The 15,564-nt window shown below is 40.5% G+C and overlaps 1 protein-coding gene across 1 annotated transcript in view; it reads left to right on the plus strand.

Moving 5' to 3' along the window:
• Positions 1–15,564, plus strand: part of LOC149206273 (kinesin-like protein KIN-4A) — a 95,874-nt gene that overhangs the window by 52,974 nt on the left and 27,336 nt on the right. The window contains 1 exon segment of the mRNA XM_089395382.1: positions 14,893–15,008. Coding sequence (XP_089251508.1) covers positions 14,893–15,008 — 116 coding nt within the window.

Consider the following 15,564-nt stretch of genomic DNA (forward strand, 5'->3'; position numbering starts at 1 on the left):
CAAACTGCAACTTGTACAACTTGTTGCTTCGAACCCCAATCTGTTTTACCTTCTTCCGGCTTTGGTGTTTGATGTACACCTTCTGCCCCACAAAATAGACATCTTGTCCCTTGTCCTATAGTGTAAACTAAAATTAGGTTCATGCCTAAACCTAGCACATGCAACACATCTATAACACTAGTACTCTTGTCTGACTCCCTCTCAATGTTGATGGTACCTCTCCCAACTAGAGTACATTTTGTCTTGTTTCCCATCTGTGTCTAGAAGTCCATCTCTTCTTCCTTATAGCTGGAAAAATATTCTCTAACCCTTGTCATATTTGCTGATGCTCCATTGTCGATATACCAGACACTTGTGGATGTAGAGCTAGAGAGGTAAGCTATGAGAGCAAATCCATCCTCTAGCCTCGAAGACAAATCCTCAATGTCCGTTGACGCTGTTGTCTACTTCCCTTTCTTTTCTCTAGTTTGGATATTGGTTGACATAATGTCCTAGTTGGCCGCAACCAAAGCACTTGACCTTACTCAAGTCTTTCTTCTTTTCTCCTTTTGAGCCTGATCCATTATTGGAACGCTTCTTTGCCTTCCCTTTTCCTGCTAGGGCTACGTTTTACTATTCCTTCTCCACCTTTGGAGTTTTGCTGCTGCTGCTACTACTGCCACTAACAAAGCTAAGTCTAAGCTCCTCTTGAGTGAAATCACTTCGTAGGCGATCCCAACTCAGCAACTGGTCTCGTCCGTTGATAACTTGGACAAAGACATCCCACTGCCTAGAATACCCATTCAAGGGCACTCGCACTAGCTTGTCATCACTTGGCTTGTCTCCTAGTGCAGCCAATTCATCCCTGGCAAGTTGAACTCTGGGGAGGTAGGATACTACATCATCACCCTTCTACATCTTAATAGTCCTAGACTTCTCTCTGAAAATCATCCTATTTTCAATAGGATTCTGTTACAAATTTACAATTGCATCCCACATTTTTTTCGTTGTGTCAAGTTCTGCGATATGAGGAACTATATGTTCCTTGACTCCATAAAGGATTATCCTCTTGTCTTTGGCATTCTCCTTTTTATAAGATGTCAGCTATTGTGGATTTGTCGGTATGACTATAACCTTCTCCGCATACTCCTTTAGTCCATACTTGTCCAATAGAAAGGACATTCTGGCTTTACAAATGCCAAATTTGAAGGCTCCTTCCAATCTGTCCTGATCTCCCAAACTTGTTGTGGTCATGTCTAACAATATGGAAATATAGCGAAACCCAAATAAGTCTGGAGAATAGAAACTGGATTATAAACCCTTGGCTTTTCTCTTCTTATTCTCTATGTTGATTTACTCCTGCAAACCTTCTGCATTGATCGAGTTTGATACCATGTAGAATTTCCTTAATTGTAGTTACTGGAATTTGTTCTTCTATCTACTGTATAATATTTGTCTTTAGAAATTAATTACGACAAATAACAAATAAATCACTATTGCAATTTTCATAAATAATAATAGGAACTAAGAAATAATGCCCACACACAAAATAATGAACACCAATATTTTTGGACAAATTGTCTCTAGAAAAACCCTAGTATGAAAACCAATTCTATAGATTAGGGTTTTATTATTAATATTTAGCAAAAATTTAGAATTACAATTTGCTTGCCTCTCACTAGCAAAGCTTCGACAAATTATCTTCTCTTCACCAAATCAATCTAGAAACCACATAGTCTCCCTTTGCAGATATATTTGGCCTCTCTTTGCAATTCACACTCCTCCCAGCAACTCGCACTGTTTGCTCTAGTAACTTGCACTGTCTTTAGGAAATTGATCCTGCAAGCAAATATGCCTCCAACAACTCGTCTAACCAACTTGCAGTCCCTCTGGGAACCTGATCTGGTAACTGCAAGCTAAATCCAGCTCCTCTGTCACTTGCACTGGCAAACTGGCTATTCACACTGTTAAACTCAACCTCTTCTTATGCTAATGAATTCGACCTCCTTCTTGTCATTGAAAACTAGAAATCTTCTGAGAGAATTCCTTTGGAAATCTTCTTTGTTGAAACCCTTTTGCCCGTGTCTTCCTCGCTCAAACTACGCCCTTGCTATCACTACAACTAGTTAATTCAAACTCCTTGTGATGTCTCCAAATGACCCATCGATTTGCTCTTATAATCTCTCGTTGGCGAATCAATGACCACGATCTAATTCCAATTGATGGCTAAGATCATCTTGACCCCATCAAATGACTTTTCTGGAAGTCTCTAAAGCAAAATTTATTTACCTCAATTAATATGATTTAATTAACCAACTTTTCTAAGTTAGGAAAATGTTGAATAATTGGCTAATTAATCTAATTAAGGCATTTTCCTTGGAAACTTTTTTGGGTCTTGGAGATAATTATCCTCCTATGTTCCTTAGCCTCATAGACACCAATAGAGACTAGAACATCTGTCCGAGCTACTCAAAAACTAGCATCCTTTATGTCTTGAGAGGATTTTAAAGCTTGCTTTTTCCTCCATCAGATTCTCTTTCTAGTGAACTCGGCTATTGGACAAGAGAGGTATCCCTATTTGGCCTCTCGAGATGTTGTTGGTGCCGGTTGTTGGAGGCTTCCTCTCTCTGTCAATGCATCAACATATCTATTAAGCGCCCTCCTTCATTAAGGTTCTCTCTAGACATTCCAAGTTACCTCCCACTATTTGCAGGTTGATTCAGATCACCACATCCCTTGAATGGAGAGGTTGTGTTAGTTGTGCCATCTTCAAGAGATCAAGAGTGAGGAACACTTTTTCTTCAAAGATTTCCATTCTTTATCAGATGCAACATAGATATCATTGCTTGTTTCGTGATTATGGAGAGTCTCTTGCTACCTACTTTTTTTGCTTTGCCCAATCATAGAAGTCTAGTTTTATACATATGTGATGCAACCACTCACAAATAGGAGACCTTGTGGGACCTTTCCAGCCGTTTACCACCAAGCTCATCCTCTCCTTTGTTTGGCCTATCTTGGTGACTAAAGGTGCTAAGCGGCATGCAGACTCCCACCCATACACACAGATGACATCAGATCTATGATGCAAGGCACATCCTCCTGCTTGGTTAGCACTAGCAGACACCTGATTCTTTTCTTCAGCCTTGGATGTTGGGAGAGCTTCCATGGACTACTTTTGAGCTCCTTCTAGATTCATCTAGTTAGGCCTTTATAGCCTCAAATATTCCTTAGAAGATATTATGAGGCTTTACATTGACTTCATCATGGTGATGGATGCTGACAAAGATGTCTGTTCTCTCTCCTCTACATCTACCTCTATCTCCATCTTTGGTTCTCATTGGTGTTCCCTTCTCTCTCTAGGTTTACCTTTTTTAGTAACCCCTTCTCATATATTTCCTTTTTATAGAGAGTCCCAGAACTCCCTCTCCACTTCCTTCAAGTACTCTCTTTGGCTCAGGGGAGGAGTGAGATGCCTCTTTCCCCTCATCCCCAGGTGATAGCTTTGGGGGACTTTGAGGCTTCCTTCCAGTTTGTGCTTGAGAGTCATTCTCCCCAGGGTTCTGGTTCTCAGTGGTTATTTATAGTGCTCAGAATTTTTGTTCTTATACCACAGCTTTGTATGATGCTCTTAGCTTTTTGATTCTTATACTTCAATATTGTAGATTAGATTTGCTTTTATTTTCTTTTACAAGAGCAGCCTTTGTGCTTTGACTTTGTATTGACACAGATTACTTAGCAGTCCCATTGACCTATTTGTGGTCATTTGTTGTATGCTGATAAATTATTATATCTTATCTTATTTTGTTTGTATCTTATAATTTGTTAGCATTTTGGAGTGATCATGACACCTGCATTCCGATGTTATCTTTCTGTGTTTTCTAGTCCATTGACGTATTCTTTTGGTCATTTGGGACTTCAATAAAATTATCTTACCTTATATTATCTACAAAGTTGGTTTGCACTTTTGTCTTGATAGTTAGTGGCAAGAACAACATCATTCTTTCTTTCCTAGCATGCACTTTAACTGTCTTCTCTCTCTTGCTGATCTTCATTATAACCTAGAATCACACTGCCTTGAGCATTTATGGGTAAATTACATGAGGAGATAAAGGATGGCAGCCCAAATCGATTGTACTTTTGAGGAGGATGCAGTTACTAGCCATACTCAGGTAAGTCTCTTTACAGGCTAGTTTGTCACCTTCTTAACTAGCATAGCTAGCAAGTTGTGAAGAAATCTATATTGGAAGAAGGTAAATTTTTGCAACTGAAAGGTGACTAATCTTACCATTTTCAAACCATCCTTACATTATTCTGCCTTGCTCAGAAAACCTAACTTTAACTAACATTGGAGGATTGTAATTCTGAACTGGAGGAGTACTGTTGGAAGAGTAGAGAAAAAGTATTCCCCACCTGTGGACCAAACAAGCAGTAAGTTTTGTAGGCTTTGAGTCTAAATCCACATAGTCGGAGTCTGGAAGAAGTGCATTAAACTGAGAAAATGCAGCAGACACAATCCAAATCTATGATTTTGAAAGACATTTTCCCTGCTGTAAGTTGAGGCAATTAATGTTTCTGAGCTCACGAAGCTGCTCAATCATTGCAAGACTTCAAAAGTTCAAACTAAGCTTGTCAGACTTAGTTTTGGGAATGACTCAACATGGCAGGCACTTGGGAGTGACTCAGCAAGGTAGCCACTCAGGAATTTGGAAATATCAGCATCATACTCTGGAATAAATTGGCCAATAATTCAGAGTAACTCAGCAAGCAACTTGAAATAACATGGCACCAGACATGGCAGGCCAGCCAACTTGCCAGACATGCGGGTCATTCAGGTTGACTTGCAGAGTATGATAATCTTTAAGGATGACTTGTGGACTATGATAAACTTTCTGGTTGACATGTAGACTATGGTAACCTTTTCTCAAACATGTTGAAGTTGTTTCCATGACCCTAGGGCCTATAAAGCATTCTTACTAAGATGAGAACTCTGGTCTAGGGATATGTGGTTTGGAGTCAGCAGCTTAAGAGCTAAAGAATTTGTCATAGCAGGTCAAGAAGATATCAGTTGGTGATCAGTTGTCCCAAATTTACTATGTACTCACAGTCTATATCAATGTAAGAATGCGTTGAAGGATTCAAGGTTGCAACGCAGCAGATTTTTGAAATTCTCATCAAGAACAAAGCAGCATTGAGAGTAAAATGGGCACTGGAGCTGAGTTAACAGTGCAGTTAGGAAGGGGTACTCTGTCTTAATTACTATACTTGCAATATACTCATGGTTATGCCAAGTATGTAGAAATTAACAAAATAACTCAAGCTTTAATGCAGCTTCAGAAATCTCATTTCTTTTCTAGAAGTTCCTCAGATCTAGTCTCGATAAATTTACAGTCTTAGGGAAGATATGAAATGGAATTAAAAAAAGCAAGCAGCAGACACTATTTCACTTCTAAAGAACCCCAATCTACAAGTCAATTCAAGAGAAAAAATACCAAAACTTATGCCACAAGTTGCATCCCTTCAGGACAATCTTATCATGCATAAACCAGATCTGAAAATCACTTTTTGACAAAAATGATTATAGCAGCAAATTCTGTCCTACTGTCTTCAATATCAATGTCAAACCATTAACAATTTCAGCCTTTACTTATGTCAAATCATCAAGAAATATTAGTCCTGTAAAAAATGTCTTAAGACAATGATACCTGAAAATGAAATCTGCAATAAAACAATTTTGGATTGCTGAAAACTTCATATAATAGATCGGAACTCAAAGTTGAAGTTAAGGAGTTTTGGGAGTGGGAAGCGGTAGCAGGAAGCACAATTTTCGAAACGGTTCTAGGAGTGGATTATTTTGGGAACATTTTTTAATATAATGTATCTTTTAATATATTTTGACACTCATATATTCACAAAAAACATGCAAAATGTCGAATCAATTACAGAAAACATGAAATCATAGGTTTAATTACTGTATTAATGATGATCACTAAAGCATCGACCATTTAGCACCCATATAACATCAATCACCTAATAGTTGTAATTTATAACATTGTCATCGAATAATCAATCATCAACCATAACGTCAACCTTCAAGTTTTAACATATAAAATTTGTCATCAACAAATTGTAATAGATAACATCAACCACAAAAAGAATTAGAGCATCATATTCATTACCAAATAGTTGTAAGATTCAGTCAGCAGTTTAAAGGCAGGTTCATAGTTCAAAGTTCAAACATAAATTGTTATATAATGTTTACAAATAGGCCATAATAAAGACAAAGTTCTAGAGACTACTTCTAGACAGGAAAAAGAAAAAGAACTTTCGTATCTACTAAGCTTTCCTCTTTCAATGAGAAACTTCTTGCTTCTTTTCCTTTGATCTATGAAGTAGAGGAGCAGGAGTAGGTGGAAGTGTTCGTGGAACACTACTAGCAACTACATGGTCCCCATGCAACATTGGACATTACAAATCTAAAGGCAAAGCTCCTGCATTTGGAAACTTGCTAGTGGATGGGGATGGCATGTTTTCTCCATGAATATGATCACCCAAAAGTTTAGCTTCCAAGCACTACAGAACTATGACTCCATCCTTCAAATTGGCCCTCCTCTAGATTGTTTTAGTGCACATAAACCAAGCTTTTGCCTGGTTTACATTTAGGCTGTTTCCCTTCATGCTATGGATGAAACTATAGGTGCTCCAACACCTTTCTGCAGAAGAAGGTTTCACAACCTGTGAAAACACCCTCACTTCTCATTGCTAATTGATGCAGATGACTGGTAGAGGAGCCATATATGTTCCATCACTTGATAGGATTCAACCTATCTAGATCCGTAGTTGCATGTAGGTTAACAAAGACTCCATGTTCATTGATATACTTGCTAAATTGGCTTCGTACTTGAGCATTTTCCATTTCATTAGAGAACAACTTGTCTAATGCAAGCATATACCCATTTTGTACCTTTCGATCTATGTGAGGTTTTCCCCTATGCCAACCTACAAGCGCTGGTTGGGCCAACCAAGATGGAGAATAATATTTGGGTATAACTTCCCTCACAGTGTAGGTTCAAGTACATACTCTCAGCTTAAGATAAGTTGGTACAACCTCCAAGTTCTTTGAAATCCTAGCTAAGGAAAAACATGAAAAATGTGAGCTCCACCAAAGATACTCCAACAAGGTAGAGTCACACTAACATGTTCTCCTTTGCGGCTTTGCCTCATGCGAGGCATCTTCTCTTCTCCTTCCTCTATATATGTGAGAAGTGAAGGGAGGTCCACAAGTCAAGTGGACCTAGTACACTACATGCAATCTACAAGAATCAAGTAGGTCTACACATGTGAAGTGCTCCTTCTAGAAGCGACACATATCAAGCTCCAAGGTGATGATGAGCCATATGCAAGGCTCCAATACAAGGAAGCTTCTTACTCAAGGTCTAGTGCTCCCGGTTCATGTTGATTTGGGGTAGCATCGAATGTGCTCTAGCCACGAAATTTGGTGGAGAGGTTAGAGCACATGAAATCTCCAATACCCAGAAAGGGTTTGGGCAGATTCTAAGTTTGGGATATATTAAAATAATGAATATTTTTAATGGAGTCCCTAAGTCTAAACATAGGAAAATTAAACTATTAATGTGAATTAATATAAAACTGTGTTGGAATGGTCCAAAAGACATGGATCAGCCAGATCTAATCGTAGTCGTCGATTATGGACCTAATCGTCACCGTTGATTTGTCAACGAAAAAAAATAAGAGGAGGCTTGAGGGTCACTTGGAAAACACACTAGAGTGATCAGTCATTCTATTCTCTAGAGCGGTGTTTGCTAAGAGAGATAGAATTAGTGATTAGTTGTAGCAGCGAGTAGTGAGTACGTGGTAGAGAGGCAGGGATAGTGCCGAGAGACTAGCGCAGAAGTAGAGAGAGGTAGACGCAGAGCCAGAGGGAGCCACGCAGTGGCAGCAGAGACTGCGCAGAGCCAGAAGGGCTTGCGTCATCCACACAGAGGTTGCAGAAGTGACGCAGAGAGCCAGAGAGGCTGTGCAGAGCCTCAGTAGGTTGACTCAAGGGGTTTCAGGCTAGCGCAAAGGCTAGCAGGGCTGACGCTGAGCTTCAGATTGTGCTGGAGAGGGAATTCGTGGAGCAAGCTTTCCGAATACCTGTTTCCGAAGAGAGGTATTGTTGCCAGATTTTTTATCTCTATCGGGTTACCCAGTTTGGCACCCAATGTACTCAGAAAAGAACTGCTTAATAATAAAACCCTCAGATAGTTGCATCGGTCTTCTCGCATTGGGTTTTTCCAGGGACATTAGTCCAAAAATAATGGTGTCATTTGTGTGCTTGTTTCTGTTTCCTTCAGTTGATGATCTCTAATGTGTTGAACATGCACTTGTATCTATTTTTAATATTTACATGGTAAATAGCTTGTTAATTAACAGAACAAGTAGGTAGGAATAAATTAGTAAAGTGCATGGAGGGTTTCTAATGTGTCAGACTTAGAAATTCCAACATGGTATCAGAGCGTGGTTGCAGATCACAGGAGAACTGAGAACATCAGTAGAGTAGAGAGCAACAATAGCAGAAAACAACTGTCCCGAGTGACAGAAGTTGTTCCTAGCAGCAAAGTAGCAAGGCAGGGGTGATGCAGTGCCTGCGTCATCAAGTTCGAGCCAAGAAGAGGCTGCACAGAGGCTGAAGGAGGCAAAGATTGGCTCACGCAGAGGCCAGGAGGGTTGATGCAGTTGGCTGAGGGAGCTAGTTTGCCGGTGCCGGGACTGCATAGAGCCTAGGAGCTCTCACCTTTAGGTTGCTGGGGTTTAGGAGGCTGTGGGTAAGTTGCAGAGTGGAGCTGGCGGTGTACTGTTGTCAGAATAGTGCCTAACAGGGCAAGGCCAAGGAGGAGGGAGTTGCTACCAAGGGTTTCTAGCTGAGAAATCCGGGTCAGTGGTGCAGTTGCACAGACGATCAGAGTAGGGGGCATCTCAACATCGACAGAAGGGTTTCTAGGAGGGAAATCAAGGCTCAGAGGGAGTCACATCGAGAACTTCTAGGAGGGAAGTAGAAGAGCAGCATGGCACTACATGGAGTAAGAGACCAGGACAGATTAGATGGAGTCTCAAACTTCGCAGTCTGGAAGGCCAGAATCTTATCCGTACTTGATAGAAATCGTGTCAAGCACTTCGCCTTGAGGACGATAACGATCCTAGTTGACCTAGCTGAAAACGACAAGTACGAGGAGGCAATGGCAAGGGCCAAGAGCATCATCCTTGACGGGGTCAAGGACCATAACACACATTGCCGAGAAGGAAATGATAAATGAGATGTGGGAGGCCCTAAAGAAATTGTATCAGCATACTTCTGTGCAGAGAAGGATGTTACTAGAAAATCAGTTGTGGTCATACCAGATGAAGAAGGAAGAATCGATTGACACCTTCCTCGGTCGACTGGATGAGATCCGGGATCCGCTGACTTCCATAGGGGCCACGCCGGATTAGGAATTGATGGTGAGAACAACCCTAAATGCAATCTCAGAAGACTGGGAGGTATTTGTCCAGAGTATACTAGTCAGAGCGACCCTTCGGAAGAAATGTGGGTGACTCTTTGCCAAGAAGAGATCAGAAGGCTAAGCAAGGCGGGAAGCTAAGCAAGGCGGGAAGCAACAGTAAGGGGATCAAAGTCAAGGAGGAGGAGGATGTTGCCCTAGCATTTGAGGGAAAGCAAGAGAAATGGAAGAAGAAGGACCTCTCCAAGATCAAATAATTCCACTGTGGGGAGCTGGGTCATTATGCGACCCAGTGTCCAAGGAAGAAGAACAAGGGAGAGGCCTCCAAGACCAAGGCAGCACCAGCAAGGGCAAAGAAGGAAGTGGAGACAGATTATGGCTGTGCCATGAGTGCACACACGCCACTTGAACGGAAGTGGGGAGACATCAAGCTGTAGTCAGACGGACTGTAGGCAATGAGGGGCAGGATCATCGAGGTACCCAACCTCTTGGATTAGACCATGCTACGGGAGCCCTGAAGAGGAGTAGCAAGGTTGGCAGATGTGGGTAGAGACGGATGTGGATGAAGTGGTAGAGAGAGCTATAGTGCAAAATCCCCAACACAGCACGAGACTAGCAGGCTGCAACAGTACGAGAGGCACGGGAGTGTTGCACCTGTGTAGGATGTCATAGAGAGGTGTGCAACGGTGCGAGATGCAAGGACTTGTTGCAGCAGTGCAGAGGTCAAAGAGGGAGCACTTGTCAGTGGCAGAGGGAGCTTCAGCATCAGGAGTACTCTAGCCTGACAGAGAGGTTAGAGTTGGGAGATCAGTTACTTACTTCTCAGTAATTGAGTTACAGTGCAACAGTGCGTAGTGGTAGTGCTATGGGCAGCACGATGCAGCATGATGAGAGGAGATGCAGTGCAGATGCAGCAGTGGCAGTGGCAAGGCCATGGGTAGCAACATGGATGCTGAGGGAGCTATCATACAGATGCAACAATGGTAGTGGCAGAGCTATGGGCAGCAATACAGGATGCACCAGTGTAGAGGATGTTGGGCAGCAGGCCTAGCATCAGCGTAAGGACCGATGCTGGATGATCAGGGTAATACTCAATGAGGAGTATTGCTAGAGCACAGTCCTTGCTAAGAGGGAGTGTTGATTTGGGGCAGCATCGGATGTGCTCTAGCCACAAAATTTGGTGGAGAGGTTAGGGCACATGAGATCTCCAATACCCAGAAAGGGTTTGGGCAGATTCTAAATAGTTTGGGAGATATTAAAATAATTAATATTTTTAATGGAGTCCCTAAGTCTAAACTTAGGGAAATTAAATATTAATGTGAATTAATATAAAACTGTGTTAGAATGGTCCAAAATACATGGATCAATCCAAACCTAATCTTAATCATCGATTAGGGACTTAATCTCGGCCGTTGATTTGTCAACGGCAAAAGTATAAGAGGAGGCTTGAGGGTCACTTGGAGAACACACTAGAGTGATCAGTCATTCTATTCTCTAGAACGGTGTTTGCTAAGAGAGATAGAATCAGTGATCAGTGGCAGCAAGGGGCAGTGAGTATGAGGCAGAGAGGCAGGGACAGTGCCGAGAGACTAGCGCAATAGTAGAGAGAGGCAGATGTAGAGCCAGAGGGAGCCATGCAGAGGCAACAGAGACTGCGCAAAGCCAGAAGGGCCTGCGTCATCCACGCAGAGGCTGCAGGAGTGATGTAAAGAGCCAGAGAAGCTGCGCAGAGCCTCAGTAGGTTGACATAGAGGGTTTTAGGCTGACGCAGAGGCCAACAGGGTTGACGCTTCAGATTGTGCTGGAGAGGGATTTCGTGGAGCAGGCTTTCCAAATAACTGTTTCCGAAGAGAGGTTTTGCTGCCAGATTTTTTATCTCTGTCGGGGTAGCCAGTTTGGCACCTACTGTACTCAGAAAAGAACTGCTTAATAATAAAACCCTCAGATAGCTGCACCGGTCTTCCCCCATTGGGTTTTTCCGGGGACATTAGTCCAAAAATAATGGTATCATTTGTGTGCTTGTTTCTGTTTCCTTCAGTTGATGATCTGTAATGTGTTGAGCATGCACTTGTATTTATTTTTAGTATTTACATGGTAAATAACTTGTTAATTAACAGAACAAGTAGGTAGGAATAAATAAGTAAAGTGCATGGAGGGTTTCTAATGTGTCAGACTTAGAAATTCCAACAGTTCAATGGTTCCAACAATGAAATGCCTTTCCTATTCCATGTGGTCCTGTAGGTCCACACCACCTACGTTATCCCAATTGCAACCTAGGCGTCCCCAAGTCAACTCGAAGACTCCATGAAAACATCCAAGAAACCCAATGATGTCTAGGGCTCTACACCATCCTTTGGAATGCCAAATGCTCCTCCTCCAATGTAGGGCATTATCCGAGCAAGCAACTTTCTCCATGTGACTAGCATTTAGACTATCATCAAGTTGTAGATCTCTGATGCTTGAAGGAAGAATGTCAATCAAGCATCCATATGAGGTCTAGAAACCAACGAGTAAGCCACCTCCAATGTGCAAGTCCAACATCATTCAATCAAGAGATAATTGTACATTGTGCACCCCACATCTTATGAAACACCCTCAAAACATGGTGTAAATATTTTCAGACTATCTTTGAAAGCTAATAGAGTATGGTATTAGGGAAAGTAATGAGACAGGGACTTGCCCAAATCAACGTTGCATGAAGCGGGGGCGTTTTTTGGAAGTGGGGATGTGGAAGCGTCATTTCCCAAAAATCTAAGAAGTGAAGCGTCTCAAAATCGTCTACTATATATATAATTTTTTATTTATATTTTTTTGCATTTATGTTAGAAAAACATCCAAAATACCAAATTAGTTGTAGAAGATATGGAAGCATGCATATTTGTACATAAATCAAGATAGATATGGCATCCATTGTACATTAATGATTAATTATTCAAGCATCAACCATCTAGAATCTAGATTCTTCTCCTCTTGTCTAGCCTTTGCCTCTACCTCGATTGTCTAGGGATATTAGTCAACATTGCCCAATTTTGATCAAACTACCTAATCCAAGCCTTAAAATATTGTTGAAAAAGCTTAAGATGCTTGATTGATGATTTTGACTTGATTGAAAGGTAATTTTTTGCTAAGGGCATGACAAAGGAGTTCAACAATTAAAACCACCAACACTAGGGTACATATAGTGCTTGGTGCTCTTGATTAAATGCTAATCACATACTCTCATACATGATATAATCCTCTGTTACACAGGAATCGCTCTCGAGAGGTGGGAAACTCGTTCCAATGGTTTCTGCGCTCCTGGGAGCTTTGGAACTGTATGGGAACGTTCCCTTTTCAGTGGGAGCTGCAATGGGAGCTGGGGAAAGTTCCGGGGGCTTTGAAGACTGTTTTTTTTGGAGTTTCGACGTTCCCTGGGGTGGGGAATACAAAGTCTGTAGAGAAATATGCTGAACTGCCTACAAAACATGAGCCAATGTTGAAACCTTCGTAGGAAGAAAGGCCAAAAATATCCTTAATTGAGAAACTGGAGCAATCCCTTGATGGGTTAAGGAAGCGTGTGGCACCTTGATGTAATGGCAATATCTGGGATGTCATGCTGATGAGTATGTCTTTTGTTGTTTACGTATATATATCGCAAAAGATTGTGTGTGCATATTGTATGTGGAATTTAATGCTTAAACATTAGAGTTGCTTTAATTTTTCTCTTAAGAATAACTAGAGAAACATATGTAAAATTGATCCTTTGTATTTTTAAGCTAGATTGTTTCAAAGACTGGTCATGTGTCAAAGAACTGATAATGAACTTGAAATTTTAATATTTTATATATATAAAAGGGAGAGACTCAGGGAAAGAGACACCCAAAGAATATATTTGTATATAAGAGAGATTATATATTTAAATTGGTTTTATTATTTGAATATTTTGATTCAATATTAATTTTGATTATTATATAAATTATATAATTAAAAAAATAATTTTTATTTTTATATTTCATATTTTTTATGATATAATATTACTGCTCCCGATTAGCCGTTTCCTGTAAATTTTGGGGAAACCTCTAGCTGTTCTCGACACCCGTACCCAAGTTCCCAACATTCCCAGGTTCCAAAAACTCATGCAACATAGATATAATCTAATGAAATGCCACAATCCCATTGATCTTGAATTCCTGAAAACTGTTAAGTCTGCTGAATTTTGAATAGGATATGAAATTCTATTTTCTCCATATGAAGTCTGATGAGGCTGGACCATTCTCAAACATCCAGAGTCATTTCATGGTAATGTTAAAAATTTAAGTAAAAGGATTTTCATTTTCATCCTTCTACTTTAAGAATTTAACATTACCATATTCTTGACATTACCATGAGGGAGCATCTAGGAAGCATCTAAGGAGCTTCAAGGGAGCACCTTGGGAGTGTCCGAGAAGCCCCAACCCAACTTAAGTCAAAGAAAAAATAAAAAAAAATATTTAGAACCCTGTGAAACCTTGTGGAACCGCCTGTCTCCCTTTGGATCCGCTTGGGATCTCTGCCTTATCCGCTGTGGATCTGTGGAGGATCCGTTGTCGGATCCGCGGTTCGGAAATTCGGAACCACGGATCGGGCTGGCACGGTTCCAAATTTCTAGGAACCGTCTTTGCCGGCCTGATCTGCAGTTCCGAAATTCCAAACTGCGAATGTGACGGTGGATCCATATGGGACGCGGTTCCTGGTTTGGATCCTTGGGGGGGGGGTTTCGTGCAACACTGGCCCAAATATTGTAAGTTATTGTGTATTGGCAAGCATATCTTGAGTGATTTATGCCACAACATACCATATATTGGATAATCAATACTCACCAAAATTCCGAATTTTGGCAAGTACTTATTGAGTATGCTAAGTATCCCAAATGAAATCAATAGCCACATTACTCAATTGTACTTATTCCTGCAATGATATTTTTGTGGTGTTTTTTCTATGCTGAGAATGACGCCAAGTATCCTGAATCACCTGCCTTGGCAAGTACAAGTACACGTTGACTACCAGTAACCATTGTCTATCTAATTGCAGCCTGGCTTATTGATGTAGTTATGTGCCTAATCAACATCCTGAACTCTAAAGGTAATTATGTGCTCAATCAGGTTACAAATATCAGTTGGAATGGGCTCAGTAGTACTATTTATTATTTGTCTCAATGGGTCACATCGAAATCCTTTCTAATCTTTGAAATATCCTTCTTACAAGAAGTCAATACAAAAGTGATGTGAAAAGATAGTAACCTCAGCAAAACATATGTTTTACCTAATACATCTAGAATGTTTATTTAAGTGAAGGGTTGATGTCTTTGCATGACTTTAGTGCCCGTTTGTTTATTTGTTGTTGATGTTCTTTTATCGGTTATGTGGATGCTATAATCTACATTTTTCTACTCTGGCAGGTAAGGAATCCAGGGAAGCTGATGAAGAAATAGCGAAAGAATGGGAGCATAATTTGTTGCAACAGACAATGGATAAGGAGCTACATGAGTTAAATAAACAGTTGGAGCAGAAAGAGGTATATTATTTATTGCTCCTGTTATACATATATATAATATCTGTTTTTGAACAAATTTGAGAAAAAAAGGACGACATGATATTAGTAGGCATATATCCAACAAAATTTTTCATATATAATATAATGAAGTTTTTCCATTCATGTATTGCCTAGCATTCTTCTTCAGCTTCTGCTGTAGGAATAAAGTGTTGATTTTCCACAAAATTCTGCAACTGCTATGATGAACAATCTGAAACTAATTTCTTTTCACCAAGACACAGAATTTCTCAACAATAGATAAGGAGCGGAATAAAACACAGAGATAAAGAACACAGTCACACAAAAGACACAATTTTTTTTTCTTGGGAAACCCAACTGGGAATACCCACTTCTATGCTGTAGAATTTATTGATAGAGTTTGAGCAATTAGATCTCTTACAAAGTTACAAGGAAAACTGTTTCACTTGAAAACTCACTCGTTCTCACTGCTAAACTAGCTAGAAACACCTTGCAAAAACCTTGACCTCTGCTCCTACTTCCTTGCAGCCTGCCAGGCCCTATTTCCTTGCGCTGGTTC

The sequence above is a fragment of the Pinus tabuliformis genome, chromosome 1_2 (assembly GCF_031772625.1).
Source record: "Pinus tabuliformis cultivar Carrire ecotype Pingquan chromosome 1_2, CPIR1, whole genome shotgun sequence".
Taxonomy (NCBI): domain Eukaryota; kingdom Viridiplantae; phylum Streptophyta; class Pinopsida; order Pinales; family Pinaceae; genus Pinus; species Pinus tabuliformis.